General features: G+C 39.5%; 1 protein-coding gene across 1 annotated transcript; it reads left to right on the top strand.

The window, feature by feature from the left end:
- Positions 1 to 7: 7 nt before the first annotated feature.
- LOC111581782 (oxysterol-binding protein-related protein 11) lies at positions 8 to 15,169 on the top strand. Its single transcript, XM_023290117.3, has 13 exons — positions 8 to 400; positions 696 to 764; positions 886 to 1,061; positions 1,442 to 1,521; positions 3,344 to 3,532; positions 5,688 to 5,886; positions 6,878 to 7,023; positions 7,266 to 7,406; positions 8,974 to 9,436; positions 9,857 to 10,043; positions 10,415 to 10,597; positions 11,774 to 11,927; positions 12,424 to 15,169. The coding sequence occupies exons 1-13, from the start codon at positions 285 to 287 to the stop codon at positions 12,478 to 12,480; spliced, it is 2,160 nt and encodes a 719-aa protein (XP_023145885.2). The 5' UTR covers positions 8 to 284; the 3' UTR covers positions 12,481 to 15,169.
- Positions 15,170 to 19,626: the final 4,457 nt, after the last annotated feature.

The following is a 19,626-nucleotide window of genomic DNA, read 5'->3' as shown; positions in this document are numbered from 1 at the left end:
GCTCTCCTGCCAAACCAGTAAATATCAGGCGAGCTAACAGACACGGGCTGTTTAGCTGCTCTCTGTTTCAGTCAGAATAGAAAATGTTTTACTATCTAACTTAGCCAGCTAACAGTCCGGCGTCTGTTGGTTCTGTGCTGTGTTTCGCCAAGCGATGAACCGGCAGAATCAGTCGTGACTGTAAAGGAGGCTCGTCCATTTAAATCTGTGGTGACTTAGCTAGCTTCACAGATTAGCTTAGTGCTAGCAAGCTGTGTCTAGAGGAGCTTTCGTTGCTAGTGACTATGCAAGGAGAAACTACGGCTATACGAATCACGGAAAACGAAGGCAAGCTGGATGTATTTCCCCAGAACAGGACCCCAAGCTCGGGGAGAGCAAGTGCCAAAAGCTGGCAGTATAGGTGGGTGGCAGTTTATCCTGCTAACGCTCAAACATTTAAGCTAGTTCACTTATGAAGGTGCATTTTGTTTACCTAGTTAGAGAGCCACTAGCAGAATAAATGTGATTTAGCAGCTGTGCTGTTTCTGTAAATTAAGTAGTATTTCCATGTGTATTTGTGAGTGACTCATATTGGGCAAATCTGCCAGTAAGCAATGCCCTGATTGATTTTTGTATGTTTACCTTTATGGGTGTGTACTCAGTGCAAGTATTTTAATGAATGTTCTCTTCCTTTTCTTGATCATTCCTCCTACTAGTGACCACATGGAAAATATCGATGGCTACTTGATGAAATACACCAACCTGGTGACAGGGTGGCAGTACAGGTGAGTTTTGATTCCAGTGTTTACAATAATGCCCAACTGATGTCCCAAATGAGGGTGAAGAAGGGGGGCTGTCTTGTAAAGTTTTGTCTTGTGAAACTTGTAATGGTGGCTGTTGTTGCAGATTCTTTGTGTTAAACAATGAGGCGGGCTTGCTGGAGTATTTTGTCAATGAGCAGTCACGGCCACAGAAGCCCCGCGGCATGCTACCCCTGGCTGGAGCTGTCATCTCCCCCAGTGATGAAGACTCACATACATTCACTGTCAATGCCATCAGCGGGGAGCAGTACAAGCTCAGGGGTGAGTACCTGTCCTAAATACACACACTGACTTCTGGTGTATAGCACAGTCTTGAGACTATAATAAGTAAATTTAAATTATTTCGGTCGATCCCTTGGATTTTTGTGCCTCATGTTAGCTAGTTGTTGTATGCTCCTCCGAGCTTTTACTCCCAGAAGCAGAGCTTTTCACATCACTGATGAGTGTCAACTCCACATACAACTCTAGACCTACTGTCATCACCATTCATCTTGCTCATACAGTATTGATCTGGATGTTTTCCATTATCTGCTGCCGGTGAGGCAGAAGCACACAGGAATCGATGCTGAGTAAGATCATCTGAGAGTAACTGTAACAAGGTTCTGCATTCTTGTTTTTTCTATTGTGTGTCTATGTCTCAGCTACTGATGCCAAAGAGAGGCAGCACTGGGTCAGCAGACTGCAGATCTGCACACAACATCACACAGAGGCCATGGGGAAGGTAAGACCATGAGTATATGAGCACATATTGAAAAGAAGCACATGTTAAAGGTCCCATGTAGTGAAAATTCATTTTTGTTGTGTTTCATGGTTGTTATAATCTTGAGGAATAAATTAAAAGCTGTTAAGATATAAAGATGTTTACTTCTTCCATTCCTAAAACCTCCTAACAACCAGATAGCCTCCTATTTTACTAGTGAATGAGAATTTGACCTGCGTGCTAAATATCACTACTAGCCAACAGTCCTCGAGCTCAATCTTTGCATAACTCTGTAAAACCAGTAAACAAGGACTGGGCTGATTGCTGTCTTTTCATGGCAGTTGTTGTACTTCAGTACATCCTAGTCCCTCCTGTTTTCTGTGCTCACATATACTGCATTTCAGTACAGCTAAACTGTCAATAAAGCTGTTCTCATTGACCTTTTTTACTGTTTCTGTTGTCAGACAATGGAATGACTTGGAAAATTGACTGAAATCCGTCCCATTAAGACTGCACTTTAACCAGCAGTCACTTCAAAAACATTTACCAAGCTGCTGCTCTGCACTGCTAAGCTGCTGATATTGTGACTTCACTGTTGTCTGACAAACTCACTATACACATTAGATAAAAACAGCCACTGTGCTGTGAATTCTGTGATATTTCCATGTCAAATAATCACTTAAAGAAAAAATCAGAAGCAATAGAAAGTCCTGGTTTCATACATATTTCTATATCAGCAGTCGTGCAGTCAGTTGTTTTTCTTCATGCTGCCAAACACAGTGAGAGTCTTTTTCCTGAAAGTAGGCAGAGACAGCGGCAGGTCAGTGATTTTTAGAGCTACAGTCACTGAAACAGCCTGCTTCAAACGGGGCTAAAAACAGAATTTATACAGTCATAGTGATATGAACCATTTTTGACGAATTGCAGACGCATTGTAGGGACACGTGAGGGACTTTAAACTCCTGAAAAGGGTCACAACCTCTAATGTTTGTAAGGATCATGCTCTTGTTTGTTCTTGCATGCATTTATTGCTAATAATCATATCTAAATTGTAGCCTTTTATTGTTATGCTTGTGTACTTTTGCTAGTAGTGCACACTTTTTGTGACCAGTTTGTATTGTCCCTTGAATTGCTGCTGTGCTGTTATAAAATGTGCAACTGTGATACAGCAGGATAAAAAAGAATTACTTTGGTGTTCACACTGTTTTACTGACTTTTAAACTTCATCCAAATACAACATGTGAGCGGATGTGAGCTGGACAGTTTTCAGCTTCCTGTTTTCCTTCCTCCCATGCCAAAGGAGCAATTAAACAGAGCTAGTGGCAGTGCAAAAAAAAATCTGCAGAGCTGTGAAATATTAATGTTTATATAAAAATGTATCAGGCTTTATCCTGTGTGTAAGTGCAGTGATCATTGGTATCGATCTAGTTATCGATCTACAAACTACAATGCTGGCTGTGAGGTATTATAATGATCTTGTGATACAGGAGAGCTAAAAACAAAGAATTCCCCAAGGCTCACTTCTTAGCAATGGTTGGAAAAATCAGGAGCTATGTTTAAAAACTGTGAATTTTATTTAAAGATATAAAGGTGGTTGTTATTGTAGATATATGCGCCGTTACCGTACCTGTGAAATTTGCTTGACAGCTGTTAACACCTTTAACAAATTGCACTTGAGGTCTTTTTTGCACTTAAAACACGTTTCACCTCAGCTGAGTATTAGTCACCAGCATTTTTACACCCTTGTAGCAAAAACCAGTCACCTAAGAAAACTGAGCTAGCCTTTAAATGTGGTGATTTTTGTTCAAACAAGGTTTTTGAGATGGTGTTCTCCATTTTACAGAGCAATCCACCACCTAAATCCCGGAGCTACTCGATGGCATCTCAAGGCAGCGGCAGCTCACCTATGAGCCTGCGCCGACCAAGCCAAAACCCTGCCTCCTTGTTTGGCTGGTCGCAGGTCCACAAGGGCTCATCACTCTACTCCAGCAAGAGGTCTCTACTGCCAGACCACCTGATGGACGCCAGAGAGGTACACGTTAGGCCAAGTAAAAAATATGAAAAATAAAAAAATAAAAATATGTTGTTGACTGGAATGTGTATTTTGCACTTAAACTGAACCAGTAATTGACCAGGGTGTTGTGTTTAAGTAAACTCAAACAGCTAACAATGGCTTTATATGAATTAGTATTATTGTAATACTTATTCATAGAGGATTTTTTGGTGCCCACTCAAGAGTTTTTAGCTAGCATCAAAGACAATTTGACAGTGCCAAAATACTACGAATTGAGATTTTTAAAATATATGTATTAGGGCTGAGACGTGTTAATTTCGATTAACTAATTACAGAAAAAGAAAGCATTAAAAAAAATAACACATTTACTCGCACCTTTCTCAGTTCCCTAATTTCTGGCACACGGGTAAAACTGATGTGTACTCCAGCCCAGTAAGTGGTCGTAATGAACCTAAAGCCTTTTTTGCTGCTGTGAAGAAGATACACAGGATGCGCTGACTGATGTCAGCGCTCAAGAAGGTTTGGTGAACAGTGATGGAAGACGAGGCTGAATTGAGCTTGTTGGGCGGAAAGTTGTCTTTTATAAAACTGCCCCATGGCAGCTTAGATAAAAGTGCGTTTCTGTGCAAATTGTGCAACAAAAAGTTTTCTGATCACTGCAGCACTTCAAGCCGATGGTATCACCTCAATGCAAAACATGTTGCTGTTAGCACCAGAGCTAACATTAGCTACGACAGGCCTGGTACATGCAAACGGTGTAGCCATCCCATAATAGACCACTTTTCAACACACTGAAAGTGCTTGAGTTTACAAAAAGTCTTAAAATGTTGAATATAATCGACTTTGAGTTTGCAGTAATCTGTGAATGTAGTAGACATGAAAAATGCAGATAAATATAAATGAAACAGACATTTTTGTTGTTTAGGTTCACGCAGATGTCTATTCATCAATTCAGTCGTCAACGAAAATTTATTTGAATTGAAAAACTTTGCATATTGTGTCAAATATTGCTATTAAATTGCGATTAATTAATTGCAACGCCTGTAATTATTTAGATTAATTATTTTAATTGCATCCCACTACTAATATGTGTACATATAATAACCAGTTTTGCTAACTGGGGTTTCATTTACTCAAGCATATTGGACATTTTTGTTTGTCAAATGGTCATAAATAACTAATAAAAGCATAGCTTTCTGTCAAATATGGAAACACAGATACATTGCACTTTGTTTGATTACTAAAGATTCATCTTATGACATCCTTTGACAAACCACACTCCTTTCAGCATCCGTGTAACAGGATATGTGGACACGTTTTTCAGTTTACTAAAATCAAGAAAATCTTGGATGCATTCACAATGCAGTTAGACTGATCAGTCGCAGGGAACTTGCAGAATAGATATATACAGACATACACGGGGAACTACAAGGGTCTCTGGTTTATGTTCAGAGCTGCTAAAAATTATAAAAGGGCACCATAATGTGCAGGAAAGAATTAGATGGACATCCTAAATAAGGCTGGCACTAACACTATGTTTTATTCATGTTAAAATTTAGTAAGAATGAGTTGAACTCTTAAAGGGCTTCTTAAAATACAAACAACATTAAGCATAACAAGGCATACAGTGGTAAATGTGAAATATTTAAGACGGTTTATAGTGGGCTTTCTGATCTTCACTTTCACCCACTTAGATGCTGCAAATTGTCCACAAGGGAGCACTGTTGTCTTTAGTTCTTAATATTGTAATGTAGATGTCTGCAGGACTTTGTACTCCTCAACAGCCATAAAACAAGAGTTAAATCGTTAGTCTCATTTACTTGTCAAAACATGGTGATTGGTTCAAGAGACTTGATTTTCAGGTTTTGAGCAGAGCTATAAATAAAGATGTTTATCCATGCTAACAATTCAACAAGTCTGGATAAAAAAGGAAAAAAAAATGTTTGTGTAATGTAGCCCTGTCTTCCCAACTTTTTGAGTCTTTACTAAGATGGAACAAGACTAAGGGTTATTCACAGACAGGCATGTTTCTAACGTTTATAGGTCTTTTTTAGACAGTGGATACATAACTTTGCTGCTTTATCAATCTGTTAACAAAATGCATCAGTCCTTTGGGATTCTGTATTTAATGTTTCCTCTACATAACCATAACATCCTCATGATTTTTCTCTAGATGATGACCCAGGCCCAGGGCCAGCACAGAGACCTGATACAGAGCATCGAGGGCCTTCCTGCGGCCCCAGGCCTCTCCCCTCTAGACCAGGATCTTTTGATGCTCAAGGCCACTTCCATGGCAACCATGAACTGCCTCAACGAGTGCCTGCACATCCTACACCTACAGCAGATGGCCAGGCAGAGAGGCTCCCTGGGAGGTCAGTTGAGGGCTGTATTTGTCTTTATTGTCTGTCTAAATTAAGTGGTTATTGCTTCCTCTGGTATTTTTGCTGATTAATGTGACATTTTTGTAAAGCAGTAAAAGTAGCCTGCCTTTTTTTTAAAAATGTTTTTGCTTAGAATCCACTGGCTAAGTGTCTTTGTCTTCTAAATAAGCTGCTGCTAGCAACATGTATCCATATGCAGTCCTTAAAGCAAATCATAGTCTGACTGTACCTGCAGGTCTGCATCCCATCTAGACAAGCAGTTTGCGCTGGCTGGACAGTGGAATTATTTTGCATTATTGATAGAGAACCGTACCTATTCTTACCACCTGTCTCGAAGGTAATTAGATCTCAGATGGTTAAATATCCATCTGCAACACTTTGAGTACAGGATGCAGCTCTAATTTAGCTTCATATTAAAGAATATATGGTAAGATAAAGTTAGAGACACAGAGTAAAGTGTCTGACTTCACTGATGTCTTGACTGTTTCTATTCAGGATCCTTTGAAATGGGAAAACGTGTCTCACTTTTTCACAGCAGATCTCATTACTCAATGTATATTTCATCAGGCCAGACTCATCGCTGCAGCCAATCAGATTAAGTTGTCCGATGACACACAAGGTGAATTTGAATGAGATCTACCCACCTCTAAATGTACATAAGAAACAAATCCCCACGCCATACTGAGAGGGTTTAGCCAATCAGAGGATGGGGACATTTCCTGTCGGCGGGGCCAAAGTATCCTGATACCTGTCTCTTTGGAGGAGTTGGGTTACAGTCTTTTGGTCGAGGGCAGCTGCCTGAGGAATAGCCATCTGTCCAGTGAGGCAGCAGCCAGGCGATTGTGGGGTGAATGGTAGGCCGAGTGTAGGACTACGTGTGTGTGTGTCTACATCTGTGAGTGTCGGGGGGCCTCGGGAGGGAGGGGGGATAGTACCATGAGTACCTCTGAACCTGCCGCTGTGCACTCCCCGTCCACGGCAGGACCCACCATCGAGTGGCTGGAGCCCAAACTGCCCGACATCCTGAAGAATGGCAGCAGTTCCCTGGGCAGCTTCACCACAGGGGAGGGCCCGCTGGAGGGGAGCCGCTTGGAGCTCAGCAGCCCCGAGTCCTGCAGCTTCTCTGGGGTAAGACAAGAGAAAGACAGACCCTCTGTTTAGGAAGCCACTATTTTCTGTACAGGAAAAATTAAGAAGTTGATTTGAGTCAGTTTCACCCCTAATTCTTTCTAATGCGCCCATAAACCATTAGATTTCCTTTTATTGCTTTTTAAAAAATAATGAGTAGTTATGCAGTCTCCCACTACATAAACAATCACTTACTTCTGCAGAGTCTTTCAGATCACATTCTCCTCCCTTTCCTCTCTCAGGAACAGGAAGACATAGATGCAGACGATGAGGCGGAGGACTGCTTCACGGACAAAGAGGAGGACTTGGGTGCTGTGGAGGAGGAGCGCAGCGTCATCCTACACCTGCTGTCACAGCTGAAGCTGGGCATGGACCTCACACGGGTAGGTCGAGTTCCACATACTGCCAAGCAGCAAAAAAGCCCTCTTATACCACCAACACTTTTCTGGGTGTTTGACAAGGCTTTCCTTGTTGTGTCAGAGGAAGACTCCTCAGAATCAGAGCAATGGGTTGGATCAATAATACACAGTAAGAGGTGAAATCTAAGTTGTCTTCTTAAGTGCTTCAGTAGACAGAGGAAGAAAGTTTGAGGTATTTACAGTCATCCCTAACTCAGAAGAGTCTCCTGGAAGAGAGCTGAAACATCATCAAGACCAAAAAAAAGAAAAGTTGCATTTCCTTCTGCTAAAACACTTTGGATTGCCATGATCTGAATGCCTGGGAATCTACAGAGATATATACTCTAGTCAAAATCAAAATGCGGTGCAAGATGTTGAGTGAAATTATTACTTTCTTTAGCAGTGTCCTTATTAAAAAATATAGATTTTGAGTTTGCCTGCATCTTGTCCCATACTGATATTTGTCATGATAACCAATAATTTTTAACTGTGAAGTAGTGTTGGTGTAGTTGAGAACAGTTATTTTGAAACAAAAGTCACCTAGAAAGTTAAAGGAACCACTGTCACTATTGTAATCTGTTTTGACCTTAGAGGCTGAAGTAAGTGCTACTTGCTTTGGAATTCAGAATTCAAGACGCACAGTTACATAAAAGCACCAAGACTCGAGGCCTGGATAGACATTCTATCTTTCAGTGTCAGTCTGTTCTAGTATTTGGATAGCCTCCTCTTGGGTTTCTGATTTATCTGATTCTGATTTATCAGTTATCTGGTGGATCCATTGGCTGACCTCAGGTGGAGATTTAGAAGATACTCTGACCACTGGGTCACGTCCAGTGTACGTCACAATGTCACTCACTGGATTTACTGATTGTAAATCATGAGGTGATGCACAGGGTTTATAAAACGCATGAACACAAGAAATAATGGCCGAAATGTGAATTCCAGCTATTTTGCTCCATACCATGATCAAAATTAATCTACAGAGATATTAATAGTTAGACATACTGCTTTTGAAATATTGGTGACCACCATCTTCTGCTTCTTCCTTTGCAATTCTTGGTGGAGCCATACTGCGTTTTTTCTTAGAGTTTGATGGATAGTTTTTTGCTCATTCCTAGCAGGTTAGCAATGCCTTTCTTACTGCATCCCTCTTTGCCAAACACGAGATGACTGTCTTCTCATCATCTCGTAATTCTCTGCTTATAGTCATTGTTGAGTGATCATTTAGTTTGGATTATCTGTTGTCATTAGATCTACAGTTTATGAAAATAATCGTGGGTCAAAAAATGTTTCGATTATTTCATGTATACTTTGAAATTTTTAGATTGTCAGTACATCATTTTCTTAAATGTAACTTATTGCATGTATTAATTATTAAAAACTTTTTTCACGTCTTCTTAAATATTCTGGAATTATTTGACCACTATAATAAAATTCTAGCAAAATAATCAGTGCTGAAGGTGAACTAAAACATTTTTCCAAAGCTGCACTTGAAAAATATGCCTTCAGTTGCACAAGAAGTAACCAAAATCTTCCTCGAATACCCCCCTAGGTGGTGCTTCCCACCTTCATCCTTGAGAAGCGCTCTCTGCTGGAGATGTACGCCGACTTCATGTCCCATCCGGACCTCTTTGTGGCCATCACTGATGGCAGCAGCCCGGAGGACCGCATGGTCCGGTTCGTGGAGTACTACCTCACCTCCTTCCACGAGGGCCGCAAGGGCGCCATTGCCAAGAAGCCCTACAACCCCATCATCGGCGAGACCTTCCACTGCTCCTGGAAGGTTCCCAAGAGACCAGACGCCTCCAAGGAGCCTTCACAGGGAAGCCCTGAGCCTGCCGCCACCACCCAGGACCCCTACCAAGTGCGCTTTGTGGCGGAGCAGGTGTCCCATCATCCCCCTGTGTCGGGTTTCTACGCTGAATGCCAGGAAAGGCGGATGTGTGTGAACACACATGTGTGGACGAAGAGCAAGTTCATGGGGATGTCCATTGGAGTGTCTATGATCGGGGAAGGTATGCCAGCAAGATTATTGTTTTGACATTTTGAATCTGTATTACAACGAGGACAGCTGGGCAGCAGAAGCACTATACAAAGTTCTAATTGTACAGGAAAGAAATCAAATCCTTGAAATTCATCCCAAGAAGCTAGTTGCACTTCCCTTTTATTGGTCAGAACTGTTTAAAGTCATCTTCCTAAGAGAGAGGAAAGTAGACGTGACCTAAACTTGCCTATTTCCTACTACACCTCTAAGTAATTAATGACCTTTATCACAGATTGACAACTACAAGGATAGAATTAACAGTATCTCTTTCCAGAGTGGACTTTATTTATTATAAATTATTCATCTTTGTCGTAACTAACCCAGAACATACTTCTAGTAATTGTAATTTTCTTTATGATTTATCATTATGTTTCTGACTTGATTTTTCCAGGTTGTCTGTATTTGCTGGAGCATGATGAAGAGTACACCTTCACGCTGCCCTGTGCCTATGCACGCTCCATCCTCACTGTTCCCTGGGTGGAACTGGGCGGCAAAGTCACCATCAGCTGCACCAAGTCGGGCTACTCAGCAGTCATCACTTTCCAGACTAAACCCTTTTATGGTGGCAAATTACACAAGTGAGTCTTTCCTTTGGTAAAAGTTTATGTAAATGTTTATCCTCATTTGGTGTCTTTCAGAAGATAAACCATCCCACTGTCTTATCAACTGTATCTGTCCTATATGATCAGCTTAGCTACTGGAAAAATAATAAGTAGTTGATTTCTTTATTTTTTTGCCTTTTTATGTTGTTTCAGTCCTGCAGCTGTGGAATGATGAGTATCTGTGCAGTAACAAATGCTTACATTTGATGGGATGACACTGAATTACAGTTTTTCTTTGTCAGCAACAAAGAATTCCCAAAACAATTTCTCTACCTTTCTTCATAGCGGCTTCTTAAAGTGACAATATTATAGTCCATCTTTAATTTCATCCTCTTCCCCACATTTAGGGTAACAGCAGAGGTGAAGCATAACCCCACCAATGCGGTAGTATGCCGCGTGCAAGGCGAGTGGAACGGTGTTTTGGAGTTCAGCTACACCAGCGGAGAGACAAGAGTGGTCGACGTCACCAAGCTGCCTGTGACAAGGAAGCTCGTTCGTCTGACTGAGAAGCAAGGACCAACCGAATCCAGGTCAGTGGACGTGGATTTTACATTAATTTTAACTAATTATAGTAATAAACTTGCAGGCTAGTGCATTTTGTCAACATGAAGAAGTGCAAGTCCATTTCCAATGTATGTTAATATTTCACTCAGTGCAATTTTACATTCTCTACTCAGTAATCAAAATAATCCGTTTTGTGTGTTTATAACATTTTGCTTCATCCTGAGGCGCACTTTGCATCCAAATTAGTGGAATTACAAATATTTTTTGCAACATATCAAATGAAAAACTTGAGCTTTTCAAGTAGTAGCTTGTTTGTGCTAGAAAGCCTAACCCAAAAAAAAAATTTAACAATTAAATTGAACTGTAGCTGCAACCTGCATACAGTTGCGCATCTTTTTCCACACCTATTACTCCAGCTTATCACTCATGAACACATCAGTGCAGACAGATTGGAGCTTTGTAATCATGTTACATGTTAATGCCAAAGATACTATGAAGAAAAATCAAACTTCTGCAAAGTAATATCTTTACTAATGGCTTCACCAAGTTTCACGCTCCTGCATCTGACATAAATAAGTCACAAACTTTCTATTGTTTCATTATGTTGGCCGACCGCATTTCAAAATATACAGCAACAACCCTCTTCAGTGTTACTAGTTGTTTGTCTGTGCACCAAAGAATAATCCAGTTTTGAAATTACTGCAAATATCTGCATCATCTCCAACTTACTCTGTGTGAAATATAAACACAAAATAATGGATTTGCTTCTCATTCCAAGCTTTACCCTGGTTTGTCACCTATGCAGCTTGTTAACCCTTCAGCGACCGAAGTACTGACATTTATTTTGGAACTAAGCACGTTTTTCCCAAAATCTAAGTCATCATGGTGCTGATATTGCCAGATTCCAGACAATTATGAAACTATATCTCTGATGTAAGCATTTCATGGTGAGATACATAGAAAAAGATAACAATTTCATAATACAAAATATGTTTTTCCTTTACGTAAAGGCAAATATAAAAAAAAATCTGTAAGTATTATTGTAACAAATGATGAAGGATCTAAAGAGCCTACACTATTCTGAGAAAAACGTCATGTATGGATAACCCTGAAAATGACCAAGAGAAAAGTAAAAGCAGAGATGGTGAGATTATCCTGAATAGCCTCAGGCTCATATGGTTAATTACTTCAATGCTTTCCAGGCGCCTGTGGCAGCATGTGACAGAGTCCTTGCGGCAGAAAGATATTGAAAAAGCCACAGAGCACAAGAGGATCCTGGAGGAGAGGCAGCGGACAGAGGAGAGGCACCGTGCTGAGACCGAAACCGCCTGGAGGACCAGATACTTCGACAGAGAGGTGAGCAACTCTGTAATGTATTACAGCTCTGCAGCGTTTTATGCAAAGGAAGTAACCGAAAAGTGCGTTCTTAGCAGGAGGAGACACTAGTGAAGAAGCAAACACGGCTTAGGCTACCTGTGCTGACTCTAAATAAATTTGAATAACCTCAAGCATAATTTCTGTCTCCTGCTGGAGCTTCTCCATTTCAAAGTGTTCTCATATTGCACTTGGGTATTTTAAATTTCCCACGGAACTGGGTCATTTAAGTTGACAATCCTTCACAGGAATAATCTGTCATTATTCGTACCCAGTTTGTTACTTTTCTTCTTCTTGCCAAAAAATAGTATCTTTTTCATTGTTTTGTACAAGATAAAATCCAAAAATTTCCAATCCTGAATGAATTTCCTGATAGGAGCCTTGTTGTATTGATCAGTTAAATTCATTTGCTACAGACATCGTAGCACCTCCATCATAAATATGAATACACTGACACCAGTCTGTTCTTCTCCTCCAGGGTGAAGGCTGGGTTTATCACAAGCCACTTTGGAAAAACTCTGCTTTCAAATCCTAGTTTCTTCAGTCTGTATTTTGGATGTCGATATTGTAGATTCAAGAATGTGTGTGAATGTGTGTGTGTCTGTGCACGCGGACGCATGTGGTCGACCGATTATGAAATGAAAGCATGACCTGCACTGACGTACAGATGAATGCGACATTGGGGGAGCAGGACAGAGCGATGACATGACGGAAGGTGTTCTAACTCATGATGTTCACAAAGCCTCCTAGTACAAGTTCTTGTACTACTGATTAGTTTTTTTGTTTTTATAATCCAATGTCATGGAAAACGTATTCTTGTACAGACAATGGTTCTCTATTTACACAGCCTTAAGATAGTCTGATGAATGAAGCTCTGAGTTTGGGATTGGTTGATCAACCTGGTTATGGTTCTATACTTCTTCTTTTTTTAAGCTAACACAATGGTGAAGTGACTTTTGAGGAATTTCTTCTTAATCTAACAAAGAAAACCCCAGATATTTGGTGTGCTGCCTGATGAATTTCATCCTTTGTTTTAAATTGGATTCTGTATATTACAGTGTAAACGATTGATCCCACTAAAACACAAACAGTTCCCACTGTTATTATTGAGTATATTTACATGCACACTGTTTTTTGATTTGGGCAATACTTTGACTATAACATTTATATAACATTTAAAAGGAAAACAGCAGCAGCGACAGATTAAACATGTTATTAATTGCCTTTATTTGGGTGACTTGTGACAGATTTAGGGAGGAGGAGCTTGGAGTTCTTATAATGCATCTGATTAAATTGAACATTTTAAAACTGTCTGAAATCACTTCATTTTTACCATATACCCCATTGCATTTACAGTGGCACTGTTGTGGCATATTGTAAATGTATCCACTATATAGTTCACTCAATAATTTCAGGCTCTCTCGGTTCATTTTCGAAAAAAACTCTCCAATCCAGAGGTTGTATAACCCTGATGATCACTGTAGCCTGTTCCTCGCTTTATATCGTGTCAGCTTTGTTGTAAAATTGTGTATGTTACCTCCACCCACTGGACTGGAGTCAAGCTGTTTGTTGTATCTGGTGGCTGAACTCTGCAAGAACTCCAGACAGGCACGAGATAAACCAAGAGACCTCCGCATTAACTGCAAGTACAGCAAAATAATAACAAATAGCAGTTAGTCGATGTAACTAAAACAGCAACTCAAAGATGACATCAAGAGGGCAGGAAAAATTACACTTTTTATCTTTTTTTTTTTTTTTTTAAATTAACCAATCAGCGTTGAGCCCTGCAAACTATTTTTCTTCCCCAAAAATTTCCTGGAAAGAACTTCTGCAGGGGCAGTTCTTGCATTTGGAACATACACAAAGATTTGGTCAGCCCTAAAAAATGGTGGAAAGAGGCTTATAATCACGCAAAATAATGGTTAAATACTGACTTTTTCATGTGTCAGCAGACTGATTTGCCTAAAATTCAGTTTCTGGAAGCTTTGGGTGGGAAACACAGCTTATGACATAAACGAGAGCCTCAAAGCAGTTTACTCAAAGTCCCTTTACTAGGCATTTATAGCTGTATAATCACATATTGCATGATTTATAACACACTTGGTTTGTCTGTAAGCAAGTATGATTTGGACTGAACAAAGAAGATATAATTTGCATACAAGCACCGTATGTTTTTACTTTTAACACCTAATATTATCCTGATGTGTGTTAAAACCATTTATCAAATGCTAAACATGTATACTGAATCTGACACTACATCAAATAGTCAAAGTATTTCCTCACTTTTGTTGATTTTAAAATCATGTGCGTTTATATACACAGTACTTTCCGATCTAAAGTAATTCAGCTCTAAATTCTCGTTTAATTATTGTTGAATGCTCTGAATATTGATCTATTTATCGACGAGGTCACACTGCTGCAATGGCATGTCGTAGACTAGCTGACAAGTAACCAAATTTTATTGAATAATGAAATGACTGCGTCTTGCAAATGCATCTAAAATTTGCTACCCCACTGTTTGTGTCATTGCTGCTCTTTGTTGTGTTTTTTTCCTGTGGTTTTGCAGTGTGTCTGGGGGGAAAAAAAGTCCTACATACATGATAGCAAATTCTCTCCATTCACATTGATTGCAGCAAATATACATCTCCTGTGTCTGCATTACTTAAATGTCTGTTGTAAAAGCTTTTAACCAAATTTACTTGTTTTGTAATGCAAATAAACATTTTCTTTGAATGCATGTCTTCCCCCTATCTTTAATTGCTCTTATTTTTAGAGCTACTTTTTGTACAGAATTAAAATTTCTTGTTTCTATTTGTTTCCTTTTGAAGCCTACTATGCTGTGTACACCTCATTTGTATTCATTCCCCTCTAAAACCACACTCATCACATCAGAAGCTAATTGTCCACAGAAAGAGGACATCCACCCTGCCATTGATAAGCTACTCCTTCCCAGTCTCGGTGCCTTATGCAACTCTTTCTGTGCGTGTTTTCCAGCGGAGCAGCACAGCGTTTCCATCCACTTATTTACCTGACCGATGCAATGGCATATGCATTGTTTATGTGTGTGTGTGTTTGATTTGTTTTTGTTTTAAGAATCAGTGCTTGATGCTGAGAAGTGGACTGAGCACTTGCAGGCCTATGAAATGCACTGACGTTGAAGGAAACCTGATGTTGTAGAAAAATGGACATGTGATAATATTAAAATAAATTGCATATCAGTTGTATTCTGTGTTTAAGTTTTGTTCTCTTATGAATTTATCCACTCTGGAGCATTAATACATGTGAAATTTCATTTGAAAAATGCTAGAATAAAAACGGCTGTGGATCTGTGGTGGCAGTTCATATGGCATGAAGTAAAACTAACATTTGCAGTGCTATGTTTAGACAGGAGCTTTAATCACAGATCTAAAAAATCTTTCAAATATTTTCACTGGTCACCCGGATGTACCTGGCATTTATCCCATTTTTATGTGTGCGACACCCAGAATTTCAATTAGGGTGACATTAAATGCCTTGTTTCACACCTTTCAAGCTAAATTTTGGTCACACACTGCCACAACTCAGATGCACAGAGTAACCTCAGTTTTAACAAACTGTCACAATGCACACAAGTCAACCAAATTCTACTGCTGAGGTAATATGACTAAGTCAGTTTAACTGAATAATTGGCACCAATTCACTCTAAGTTGCTACTTAGGCTGCAGTTTTGGAGGCATTAGCTGACTTGGTTTTGGAAGACATAACGCCTCGTTTAGGTTAGAATGTAGTTTGCAAAACAGTAATGGATCTAAGGGTTCCTGCAGTAAGACAAAGTATATATGTAGGCAATAGTTGTAGGGATTTGCTGTACCGCTTTATCAGGGAGGAGGAGATAGCAGAGATGAAAAAAATGAGCTGGAGTCAAAGGAAACAGCAGCATTTGGATGCACTTTCCCAGGGACAACACCCAAGGTAGAGCACAATGCAATATTTGTCAGAGAAAAAAAAAAAAAAAAAAAAAAAAAATATATATATATATATATGAACTATAGCAAAAACTATGTAAAACACAAGAACATTTTAATGATGCAGAGAAAAATATTAATAAGACAATAGAGTATATATTGTTGGAATGTGTAAGTTTAAATGATTCTGATCCATATCTTATAACTGCGACCAGTGACTGTTTCCTTGATAAAAATGAGTTACCCCTAGTTGATTTCTACAAAATAAATGAATATAACAATGAGCCAGTCTTTTGAACAGCTCTTTGAAAGGAACGGGTCCTCAAGATCCAGCTCCTTCAAAGGGCCATAAATCCCATCTCTACTAAAGTTTTTTGCACTAAGGCAAAGTATATATCAGGGGTCACCAACCTTTTTTAACCTGAGAGCAACTTCAAGGGTACTGAGTAGTACGAAGGGCACCTTGTTTGATACAAACTTCCTCAATAGCAAACTTGTGCCATCATCTTTAAACAATAATAATAATAATGAAAACAATATGTAAAAAGACTGTCTGATCACATTTATGTTAATTATTCCTTACAATAATTATTAACAACGATTTCCACAATAACGACAGTAGGAAACACACACACACACATATATATATATGGAAATCTGTTCCAATATTTAAAAGTCAGAGGTATCCCAAACTTTTGTAAATATCTTTCTTGGCAGTTTTGTATGAATCAGCATATTTGCAGCATTTTGTTCAAAATCACACCAGTTACATTTCTGTGCAAATTATCACTTGTAACATTTTTAGGAAATCATTAACTGTCATCAAATCATGCTTCATTTGTGCAAACCACTACCTTTGTAACATTTTTGAACAATTCATGAACTTTGTCTCATGTTTGTACAAATTATCAGTTATGTAAAAGAAAAAATCAACTCTTTCACATTTTGAAATGAATCCTATCACATTAGTACTAATCACCAGCATTTTTCACCAGCAATGCAACATTTTTAACAGATCATAACAACAAATCATTACATGTTTTCAACTAATTATTTTGCACATTTTTGTGTAATGGCACTGTGTTTTGAATGACAACATATGTTACCTCTTTCTTTGTCTGTAAATGTGTGTTAGTGGGAAGCCTGGCATTGCAGAGCTTATCATGTCTTACCTTTACCTTGCAGCTCACAGTTCAGATGGTTCAGTTTCCCAGTGATGTCCGTTGAAAATGCAAGGGCAAGAATCCACTCAGTGTCCTCAAGCAGCAAGGTGTCTTCCCCTTTGGATTGCACCAATTCTTTGATTTCGGCCAACGGTGACAAAAAACGCTGCAAAACTGGTCCCCTGCTTATCCATGGGGTTTCTGTGTGTAGTAACAGGTCACCATGTTCAGCTCACAGCTCCTCCAGCAGCACCTTCAATGTCCTGGTTGTTTGGCTTTGGAGCCATTTATGATCTTCATGACACGAGTCATCACATGATCAAATCCGGCCACTTTTGTACATACATATGTCCTGCTGGTGAATGATGCAGTGGTAATGTAGGAATGTTGGGAAGTCTGGATCACCTCTGTATCGTACAATGAAGCCTGCATGCCGACCCGTCATGGAGGAGCCCCGTCCCTCGTCAATGAAACAAGCTTTTCTAATGGTACATTTTTCTCCACGAAGAAACTTTTCGTCGCGTAGCAGATGTCAAAGCTGCCTTGAAGTCCCGGGCTTTTTCTGTCCGTCGTGCGCATACAGTCTGTGTGCGCTACCAGGTGGCTAGTTAGCATGGAAGCTTTGTAGCGGCTAACGTAGCGTCTCTCCACATTGTGCCGCTTTGCGGACGCAATAGTCGCCCCGCAAATAGGACACACACATTTTTCTTTCACTGTCGTGAAAAAGAACTCTTCCTCCCAGTCATCGTGAAAACAGTGTTTTCCCTTTCTCTTGTCTGTCATGTTTTGGGGGTAAAAACCGCATCTAGCTTCCCAAAGCGTCTGCACCCAGAAGCTTCAGCCGAGTGACGTGGTGGTTGGACATGCGCAGTGAACTTTGACTCGGACAAGGTCAAAGTTCATTTACACCGAAGACATTTTTTTTTTATTTTTTAAATTATTATAAATATTGTAATTTAAAATCTGTATTAATGTAAGTATTTTTGATTTAAAAAGAACAGCAACTATAATTTTTTATAAGGAATTTCATTGTGACTAGTGTTATTTTTAGAACAGGTGTGGTGGGCAACTCACATGGTCTCTGCGGGCAACCAGGTGCCCACGGGCACCGTGTTGACTACCCCTGGTATATATGAAGGGAATAGTTGTTGGCCCCTTGAGGGAGTATTCTCTTCAGTGAGGCTTCTGTCAGGAGAAAACAAAGGCAAAGCTGTGTACTGTGCTGTGGTGTTAAAAGAAAGGCTGTGAACTGCAATACTCAGTGTTTTGTTGTTGTTGTTGTTGTTTTTGTAGTTTGAACCTTGAACAGCTCTTTCTTCTGTGTTCTGTGCCATATTCTCCATGGTTACCTTACATAAATGAAAGCTTTCTTGATCTCTTTCTTTTATACATACTTACCCCACACATAGGAGACACATTTGACACGTTTTACTTTCATTAAGATAAAGTTCTGTGGGTTCTTTTTTAAATGAAAGTGACAATGTGGCTCTAACTTGTGCAGGAAAATTGCAGGTAAAAATTATTTTAAAAGTACATGGGGGTTATTTTTTGTTTTTCTTACAAATATTGTTGGATATTTTGAAATATTTCTTTTCCATGTATTTACTTTTTGCATCTAAACTGTAGCTTAAACTGTAACGAAATCAATAAAAAGTTGCTCTTTCATGTGGAAGACTCACTCATTTTTCTTATGCTTAAATACTTCCTGGTGACATTGGCCTCAGTTTGACTCAGCACATTTCGGTGGTTGTTTCTGATGGGGAGGAGACGCCATTAGTCTCCTTCTGCCTCGTGTTGTGTTCCATTAAAGGTCCAAAAGTTTCTTTAGTTCCAGTCAAGTATTTGTCGAAGCTGTTGGCTGAACTTCTTGCCTCTTCCCCTAAAGCTTTTCTTTCACTCAGGAATGTAGTTTGAGGATAGGTGGGGACATTTCAGCTGACCTCAAACGTTGCTTATCCTTCACCCGTCATCAATATCTTCAACCTCAGCACATCCAGTCCTCCGCTGTGCCAAACCATCAGAACGTGATTGCTGTCTTTGAGCATAAATTAAATGTCTTGCTTTGTGCCCACACAGAGAAAACAATATTTGTGAGCCAGCATGTGCTTGAAAATGTTCTCAAAAAGAAAAAAAAAACCTGCAGAGATTACAAGTAACTTTTGAGGAAATACTCTGACAAACATTTGACATATAAAATGTTTCTGCAAGCTTCCACTTAGTCAAGTTATCTCTGCGCAAAGATCCTTCTTTTCAATGTACCACAAAATAGCATTTTGTCGTCATGAGTGTATCATTAGAATTAATAAGGGTACATGCACTGGATTTAGTTTACATAAACTACAGTTCTCCAGCTGTCCCACAGACAGGACAAAAAACTAATAAAGGGCAAACTGAGGTTGAATAAAGGGTCTAAATGACAGGAACAGTGTAAAAGAATCACAATGTTTTGGAGTTGCATGAACTAAGAAACAGGAAATTTGCAACAGAAGTCTTGTAATTGAGTTTTGTTTATGTGGAGCAACTTAACTGTTCAAATCTTAGTGTGATGGATGAAACATTTACATTAAATCCTTT

This window comes from Amphiprion ocellaris, chromosome 24, assembly GCF_022539595.1.
Source record: "Amphiprion ocellaris isolate individual 3 ecotype Okinawa chromosome 24, ASM2253959v1, whole genome shotgun sequence".
NCBI lineage: Eukaryota > Metazoa > Chordata > Actinopteri > Pomacentridae > Amphiprion > Amphiprion ocellaris.
The sequence above is the reverse complement of the archived record's forward strand: the minus strand, read 5'-3'. Positions and strand labels throughout refer to the sequence as shown.